Source organism: Sorex fumeus, unplaced genomic scaffold (genome assembly GCF_029834395.1).
Source record: "Sorex fumeus unplaced genomic scaffold, SorFum_2.1 ptg000012l, whole genome shotgun sequence".
NCBI lineage: Eukaryota > Metazoa > Chordata > Mammalia > Eulipotyphla > Soricidae > Sorex > Sorex fumeus.
In genome coordinates, this window is record NW_026606069.1 from 504,550 (window position 1) to 513,706 (window position 9,157).

Genomic DNA, 9,157 nt, shown 5'->3' on the forward strand with positions numbered 1-9,157 from the left:
TTCTTGGGAGCATTAGGTCGGGAAGCTGGGTACCTTAATTAAGCAAGATTTTGATTTGACCCAGAATGTGGGGAGTTGTTATTGAAATGAAACTCAGGCTTAGTGAGGTCTCTTGAAGAGATGGTAGAGGTGCAAACTGGAACATGATTTTGAGTTGGACAGATCTGAGGGTAGGTGTGTTAAGGATGAAAGGAGAGCCAATGTGAACCCACGGCTGGAGTAATAGTACAGTGAGCTGAGTACTATCAGTGAGCAGAGCACACAGTCAACCTTGGTTCCATCACCTGAGCCCCTTTATGGCCTCCCATTTCTGATTATATGGTCAAGAGTAAGCCCTGAGCACAGCAGGATGTGTCCCGAAAACAAGACAATCTGGAGATTTTGGTACACATGGGCTTGAAAAGATTAGTCTAGATGAGGCTGGGAGGCGGGGCGAGGAGGCGGGGCGGGGAGGCGGGACTGGGAGGCGGGGCGGGGCGGGGAGGCGGGACGGGGAGGCGGGGCGAGGGGGGGTTGTGGTGATAGGTAAGAGGGAAGAGTGTGGCACACGAAGTAGCCTCCATGTGGACCTTTGAGATGCCCCTTCCCCCAGTCTCGCATGTTGGCTATGTCCAGGGTCAGTTTATGCTATTATTAATGTTCACAAAAATCTGAGTGATGGTTTCAGCTTGACAGATGAGCAGTCTGTGGTGGGTCCTTTGGGGTGTAAGTTCTCTACCCCAGGCTCTATTTCTTTGCTTCATTCTTTCCTTAAATGCTTTTTAATCATTTTCCCGGGTGAAATAAATGAGCAAGCTGGATGCCATTTGCACTTCAGGCATTTGACAATCTATTATGGGTATGGGAAGGTCCCACCAAAATATACTCTCGGTAGCTTGCCGTGCTCTCCGAGAGGGGTGGAGGAATTGAACCCGGGTCGGCTGCGTTCAAGCCTAATGCCCTACCTACTGTGCTATTGCTCCAGCCCACAACAAAAGAGAATAGTAAGAAAGCAAAAAGGCTTTCTTACTATTGCTTTTGTACTGGCTGGGAAAAATATTTGCATATATACCACAGTTTAATACCCAAGGTATATGAAGAATTTATGCAACTGAAATGTAAAAGAAAATCAAAGATGGGACCAATACGATAGTAGAGTGGGTAGGGTACTTGCCTTGCATGGTGCCAATCTGGATTCTATCCCAACTACCCTGCATCATCCCTGAGTCATTCCTGGGTATCCATATCATAAAAGATATGACAAATACTCTTTTCTTGAATATATCTATCTATCTATCTATCTATCTATATATATATATCAGGTCTGTTAGAGTGCTTTCACATTTTACAATTATTTTTTGTTTGTTTAGGTTTCTGTTTCTGGTTTTGATTTTGGACTACACTGGCAGTGCTCAGTACCTTCTCCTGCCTTTGTGTTCAGAAGCCATTCCTTGCTGTGATCGGGGGACTATCTGTGGTGCCAGAGATTATACCAGGTAAACCAAGTCAGCCTCGTACCAGAAAACCCACTATACTATCACTCTGCCCATGTTTGATTTTTTTTTTTTTTTTGCTTTGGATCACACCCAGAGGTTCTCAGGGCATGCTCCTGGTTCTATGCTCTGGAATCACTCCTGTTGATGATCAGGAGGCCAAATGTGTGGCAGAGGGCCACATCCAGATTGGGACCACACAATTGGTACAGCAGCTGCTGTAGGGTGGGTGTGTTGGGCCATACCCTACCCTTTGTTTCTCTGATTACCACTGGCAGATCCTGAGGAACAGTAGGGTGTGGCCCTGAAAGAAAAAAAAACACAAATTGACCTCTCCTATACAAGCAGCCTTAAATTCAAGTGCTCTAAATCTTGGCTTCTAACTTGGGATTCTATCTTGGAGAAGAGATCATCCTGGCTGGAAAAATGGCACCTCCGAGTTCCCCAGGCCCCAAGGGCTCATCAGCTGCAAGCGTTCCTCAGCCTGAGGAGGAGATGGTGCTGCCTGGCTTCCCGGACATCGACAGCTTCATGAAGTTTGCTCTAAGGTCAGTGGAGGCAGTCATTAAGGCATCTGGGAGCCTGCCAAAGTCTGGCCCAGAATATGATTTTTACCAAAGTTTTCCTGGCTTCCAAGCATTGTGTGAGACTCAAGGAGACAGAATACTTGAGGGCATGAGCAGAATGATGCAGTACTACGTGTGTCAGAGCAACATCAAGGATTGCAGGAAAGTGACGGACTTGGAAGACAATTTTGATTTATTGGTTGACGCCAATGATGCTATTCTGGATGGAGTGGACATTTTACTGGATGAAGCTTCAGGCATGAAGAAGCATCAGCAGCCTGTCCTCCCCATAGGATCACAAGCCCGCCAAATGATCGTGTCCAGCTGGAACCGGAAAGTAGGAGAATCTGGCAAAAAAACAAAATCTGAACCCTTCCGGCTGCTTCACGTGAAGAACATCATCCGACCGCAGCTTAAATTCCGAGAGAAGATCGACAATTCCAACACCCCATTTGTTCCGAAGATCTTCATCAAGCCCAACGCCCTGAAACCTCTCCCTCGGGCGCTGTCTAAGGAGAGTCGGGAGCACACCAAGAACCAATCAGAGGACCCGGATGTGCCACCGGCCCTGGTCCACTTCCTCCACCAGCAGCGGACACAGCAGGTAGAGCAGGACGTGTTCGCACACCCCTATCAGTACGAACTGGATCACTTTACGCCCCCAGAGTGGGCGCTTCAGAAACCGCAGCCCCAAGCCTACAAGCCCCTGGAGGACACTGCCTGCCACTTGGTGACCTCGCTGGACCAACTCGTGCAACTCAACGCGACGCTCCTGGCCTGTTGGGAATTTGCGGTGGACTTGGAGCATCACTTTTACCGCAGCTTCCTGGGCCTGACCTGCCTGATGCAGATTTCCACGCGCACCGAAGACTTCATCATCGACACGCTGGAGCTGCGCAGCGACATGCACCTCCTCAACGAGAGCTTCACAGACCCTGCCATCGTGAAGGTCTTCCACGGCGCTAACTCCGACATAGAATGGCTGCAGAAGGACTTCGGGCTGTACGTGGTGAACATGTTCGACATGCAGCAGGCAGCGCGCCTTCTTCGGCTGGGCCAGCACTCCCTGGACCACTTGCTGAAACGCTACTGCAACGTGCAGGTGAACAAGCAGTATCAGCTGGCCGACTGGAGGGTGCGCCCTTTGCCGGAGGAAATGCTCCACTATGCCCGCGAGGACACCCACTACCTGCTCTACATCTACGACTGCATGAGGCTGGAGCTGTGGGCTGCTGCCAGCGAGCAGCCCTCGAAGGCCCGGGTGGTGTGGCAGCGCAGTAGGGACATCCGCCTCCGGAAGTTCGCCAAACCCCTCTTCACGGATGAGTCCTACCTGAAGCTGTATGAGAAGCTGAAGACGCCTCTTAATACGCAGCAGCTGACAGCCTTCCGGCTGCTGTTCGCCTGGAGGGATCACCTGGCAAGGAGGGAGGATGAGAGTTGCTGCTATGTCTTGCCCAACCGCATGATGCTGAAGATCTCAGAAGAGCTGCCCGAGGAGCCCCAGGGCATCATTGCCTGCTGCACCCCCGTCCAGCCTCTGGTATGGCAACAACTTAACGAGCTGCACCTTCTCATCCAGAAGGCGCGAGGAACCCCTCTGTGCCAGTCGGAAGTTGCCACCGGACTGAGGAGGATACAGTTTGATACACGGCCCGTTTTTTGATACACACCCAGGATCCACCTCTCACCTGCTTCTCCATCATTTGGCCATGGAACCCTGTCCCACTCTTCTCTAGAGGAAAAACTCCTGTTTTTTGCACAAGCCAGGGGTTACTCCTGGCTCTGTACTCAGGAATTGCTCCTGGAGGTGCTCTGGAGAACATATGGGATGCTGGGAATCAAACCCAGTTGTGTCTTGTGCAAAACAAATGGTCTTACCCACTGTAGGGCCCCCAGGGGCTCTTGTTAGCAGTGGCCCCAACCCTCTCTATCACCTCCCTCCTGTCTCTCCCTGTGAGGTGCTGTTCCTCTAGCCATGCAATTGTTATTCAGGATCTGCATTTCACTCAGCATTTAGTTGAAAACGTGGGAATGAGAACCCAGTAACTTTCTCCATCCTTTGCATTGCTGGTATCCCCTGGTAGTCTTACCCCCTGATAGTCTTACTTAAAGCACAGTCACTCTTCGAAGAAATTCAGTAATTTTACTGAAGAACATGTTAGATGGGGCCAGTGCTCAGTCCAGCTTGCTCTTTGGACCCACAGCACTGACTATTGCTCACAGGAGCTGGGCTGGGAGATGGCTGCTCTCAGCAGTCTACGGTAGGCCTAGAAGCACGGAATCAGGTCATTTACTGCCCAGCAAAGGGAAACTTAAATGAAGGGGATTGGGTTTCTCCAAATAAATTTATAAATTTGATGTATTTTTAAGAGATGTTAAAAGGTCTGAGCATGTTACTAACATTTACGTATAAAAATAGAAGTTCTGTAAAAAGAAAAACTAATTCTGGGTAAAAATAATTGTACAAGCACCATTAGGATTCCTTTTAGTAAGAATATACAGACAAGATGTGTTTTCCTTACCAGAGCGGTACTAAGACTGGTTATTGCATTTGGGGATGCAGTGGGGGAGGTTACACCCAGAGTGCTCAGGGTTTACTCCTGACTGTATTCAGGGATACTCTTGGTGGTGTTCCAGGGACCATATGTGATGCCAGTGAGTAAACCTTGGTCATTTACATATAAAACAAACACCTTAAATGCCTTACAACTGCTTCAGCCCAACTACATGTTCTTAATGGTCCAGGAATACAGAAATAAAACACTGTAATGAAGTATAGTATAAAAAAAGCCATACAGGTTATGTGGTTCTATCTCCTCTTCTAATCGCATACATTCTCTGATTCTTTCTGAACATCTTCATTAGAGGTCGCTCCTCATTTCATGCTTCCTTTCCATTATTTATCATCTCAGTACACAGTATAATCATATATACATATGTATGTATATGTATAAGTGTGTGTGTCTACACGTGTGTGTGTGTGTTTGTGTATATGTGTTTTGCTTTATGAGTTGCGTTCAGCTCAGCACTAGGGATAGCAAGCCTGGAATCAAACACAGGCCTCACACACTCAGAGCAAGTGCTCTTCCAAATGAACTACATCCCAACACTTATTTTAATTTTTCTTTGCTTTGTTTACTTGGGGGACTTGGAGTTCCTCAAGAGTCTCTCCTGTAGTGATGGGGGAGTCTGTTTTAGGGTATACACCCTGGCCACCTGCATAGCCCCTTCCCCCGGCTCCTGAATCATCAGTTTCAGAAGCAAATCGGATTATTTTCATTTTCTGTGTAAAACCCTCATGGGTGCTTTGTACACACAGCTCCAATTTTATTGAGCCTGGACAGAAATTTTATAAAAGAGTTGAACTGTTTTGAAGTTCCAGCTATTTTAACAAATACCACTGCTCCTAACACTAGACAATGTTTCCTATGGCCAGTCTTCAATGGTGAGATGGCATTCCAGAGCACCCCTCTGTCCCCCAATTTAATAGATTGAAAAAAGCTAATGATATACCACGAGGCTCTCCACACAACAGAAATACAAATTTCTGAGCAGACATATAGTGACTACCCTCAGCAGTAATCTGGTGATATCACTAACTCATCACAAATTTCCCTCCTAATAATAATGAAAATTAAAGAGTCTCCTCAGATCTATTTAGAAAGGATTGTGAGAACAGTTGCACACTTTCTAGGGAAATATGTGTGCAGACTCTTTTACATAACTTAAAAATATGAAGGGAAAACTTGGGTGAAGGAAAAAGTCACAGCTATGTATAATATGACACAGGATTTTTTTTTCTTTTTGGGTCACACCCAGCGATGCTAGGGGTTACTCCTGGCTTATGCACTCAAGAACTGCTCCTGGCGGTGCTCGGGGGACCATATGGGATGCTGGGAATCGAACTTGTGTTGTCCATGTTGGCTGCGTGCAAAGCAAATGCCCTACCTTCTGTGCTATCACTCCAGCCCCGACACAGGCTTTTAATGCACATCCTGTGGTGATGTTGGGGGAAAGGGGGGCATCGTTGGTGTTTGTGGAACCACATGATGGAAAGAGCATATAAAATATGTGCCTGTCCTTTTTCTCATGCCCGTATAGTAGTTTTGAAAATGTGAAAGTATAATGAAGTGAAATTGTAGGATATGGGAACTGGGAACTTTGAAATAGTTTATTTAGAGTTTTTCTTCTCAGCTTAAGTACATGATGAACTCAGACAGTCTCTCACCCTGTTCGTTCCATTCTAGGCCATGGGTCCCAATGTGAAGTTCTTCAGCTGATCTTCTCGGTCCTATCTTGGCATTAAAATCACCCACAATGATCTTTTATTAGGTGTGGTATTCTTTATAGAACTTCTCTAGCTCCATGTAGAACTTCTCAATGGATGCATCTGATGCTAGCGTACGTGCATTGAAAGTACAGACGATCATTTTTGGAAAGGTAGGACTACAGCTGAATCTTACGAAGACAATGTACTCGGGAGTGACCCCTAGCTGCAATTTGAAGAACCGTAAGTGGTTCTGGGCAATTAAACCAGGGTCAGCAGGATGCAAGACGAGCATTTGAACTTTGATCTCTCAGGAGGAAACTTTTATATGTTAAAGAAAAAAATAATGTCCAGGAAGTATGACAGACTCTGAGAAGGGCTAAGGTTGAAGCGGGTAGGTCATTTGCCTTGCACGCGGCTGATCCGGTTTCAATTCTGAACACCTCATATGGTCCCCAGGGTCCACTAGGAATGATCCCTGAGCATAGAATCAGGAGCTAAGTCTTGAGCTCTGCCAGATGTGGTGCGAAAGACAAATAAAAAAATGGTGGCATCATCACTGAGCTGTGGAGGCGAATCAGTGCTATTTTTGAAAAAACACATACATTAGCTGACAGTCGGGAACAATTTTAACATGTTAGAGAAAAAATGATGTCACTACAGAATCTAAGGAGAAAATGATATACTAGGTTCCCATCCCTGGAGAGAGAATGACCAGTCAGTTTAGGTCTAAGTTTAGTATGTCCATTTCTTTTTGTTCTATTTTATTGTGATCCCTTTCTATAAGGATTACCCGTTGACCCTTACCTGCCCTTCCCACACCCGAGGATGGAGGAGGTGTCGGCAGTCCTGGCCAAAATGCATCCAGAGCTCATCTGTCCCGTCTGCCTGGACTACCTCGATAACCCCATCACCATTGACTGCAGCCACAACTTCTGCGCCTCCTGCATCCGCACATCATGGAAGGACCTGCAGGACAGATTCCCTTGTCCCGTGTGCCGGCGGGCCCTCCAGGAGATGCGCGTCAGTGGCAACGCCCAGCTGGGCAGGCTGGTGGACCTGGTCAAGCTCCTGCACAGCTCTGGGAGCAGAGAGATGGCGCAGGCAGAGGAACACAGGTGTGAGGAGCACAGGCAGGTGGTGAGCCTCTTCTGTGAAGATTACCAGGAGCCGGTGTGTCCCCTGTGCCCCCAGGGCCCTGTCCACCAGGGACCCAACATCAGGCCCGGGGAGGAGGTTGCACATCAGTACAGACAGAGGCTCGGCGGCTTCATCGAGTCCCTGAAGTCACAGCGGGCAACGGTGGAGAAGCTCTTAGTCATCCAAGAGAAAAAGCTCCTGCAGCTGAGAGAGGAGGTAAGAATGCATAACAGTCAGTTGGCCTCAGAATTTGAGCAGCTCACCCAGTTTGTGGAGCGTGAACAAGAGGCGGCACTCTGCAGGCTGGCCAAAGAGGACAAACGCCTGCAGCAGCAGCTCAGGGCCAACCTGGAGGCCTACTGGGACCACATCTGGGCGCTGAAAGACCTCAGACGGGAGGTGGCCGAGTGGAGCGTGATGTCCAAGGAGATGGTGCTGATGGGCGTGAGGGGCCTGCAGAAACGCTGGGCGGGCCTGCAGTCCCCAGTCATGCAGCCCCTGCTCTTCAGGCCGGTGGCCTACAGCCTCCCTCCTCTGTGCTCGGCGCTCAGCAGCATCATCTGGAGATTCCGAGAGCGCATCAGCATGGACCCCTACATGGCACACCCCAGCCTGCGCGTGTTCCAGGACCTCATGTCAGTGACCTGCGTGAGGGAGAGGCCCAAAGGGGATGGGAACACCGGCCCTGGGACTACACTGCCCCGTTGGTGGTCCTGGGCCGGGAGGGCTTCGCCTCTGGCCGCCACTACTGGGCGGTGCAGGTGGGCGCCAAGCCCAAGTGGGCCGTGGGCGTGTGCAGTGTCGCGCCTTCCGCCCAGGCCACCGGTCCCCTGGCATCTCCCAAGAGATGCTGGACGCTGCAGCTGCAGGATGGAGACTACCTGGCCCTGGGAGCGGGGCCCGTGCCTCTGGCTCTCAGGGACCAGCCCGCGGCCATCGGCGTTTACCTGGACTGGGAGCTGGGACAGCTTTCCTTCTACAACGCCGCCGACAGGTCTCACCTGCACTCCTTCACAGAGCCCTTTGCTCAAGAGCTCAAGCCCTACTTCCTCCTGAGGCCCGACTGTGCCCCTCTCTCCGTGGGTGTGGGGAGAGTTTAAAGGAAGGATAATCCCTTGTGTTTATTTTCCCACTCTAAGTGGAAAACTGTTGATGTAAACATGATGAAACGGATGCCTAGATATTCATATTTAGGGACAATGAAGGAGAAACGTTCTCTTTTGTAATAAGTCGTATATAGAAATAATTGTACCATTATTTGTTGTAAATAAAACAAAAAATTTTTATAATGTAAAAGATATTTCAGGTCTTCTGTGCAACAGTAAAGTATTTTGAAAGCATTGCAAAACTTCACACATTATCTGTGAGGTTGGAAGATTTGACTTTCACCAATTTTGATGTTACAGAATCAATGTTCACTAATTTAATAACACCAAAAACAGTACTTTTATGAAAGAAAGAATGATAAAAGATTTCCAATTTTTTGGAAGAATATGTAAGTATGATATTTAACTAGTGGCAGACATTTCCACATAGACAAAAAATCTGAATAGACAGTACACCCTATCTTTAATTCCTGAGTACATGAGCCAGGAGTAACCCCTGTGCATTGCCTGGTGTGACCCAAAAAGCAAAAAATTAAAAATTAAAAAAAAATAAAAAGCATCTTTGATCTTAGAGATCTTAGAGATTGGTGAATGTAGGCAGAT

General features: G+C 48.1%; 2 protein-coding genes across 2 annotated transcripts; both read left to right on the plus strand.

The window, feature by feature from the left end:
* The first annotated feature begins 1,889 nt into the window (after positions 1-1,889).
* LOC130020447 (exosome component 10-like) lies at positions 1,890-3,704 on the plus strand. The gene has a single exon (XM_056111060.1). It carries the CDS (start codon positions 1,899-1,901, stop codon positions 3,702-3,704), a length of 1,806 nt encoding a protein of 601 aa, XP_055967035.1. The 5' UTR covers positions 1,890-1,898.
* A 3,432-nt stretch (positions 3,705-7,136) lies between these two features.
* On the plus strand, positions 7,137-8,548 carry LOC130020448 (tripartite motif-containing protein 75-like). The gene is made up of 2 exons (XM_056111061.1): positions 7,137-8,096; positions 8,174-8,548. The coding sequence occupies exons 1-2, from the start codon at positions 7,137-7,139 to the stop codon at positions 8,546-8,548; spliced, it is 1,335 nt and encodes a 444-aa protein (XP_055967036.1).
* Positions 8,549-9,157: the final 609 nt, after the last annotated feature.

Excerpts from the sequence above, each read along its gene's own strand:
- LOC130020447 (XM_056111060.1), top strand. The coding sequence starts at position 1,899 with ATGGCACCTCCGAGTTCCCCAGGCCCCAAGGGCTCATCAGCTGCAAGC.
- LOC130020448 (XM_056111061.1), top strand. The coding sequence starts at position 7,137 with ATGGAGGAGGTGTCGGCAGTCCTGGCCAAAATGCATCCAGAGCTCATC. Across the intron at positions 8,097-8,173 it reads ACCTCATGTCAGTGACCTGC|GGCTTCGCCTCTGGCCGCCA; the intron begins GTGAGGGAGAGG and ends CTGGGCCGGGAG.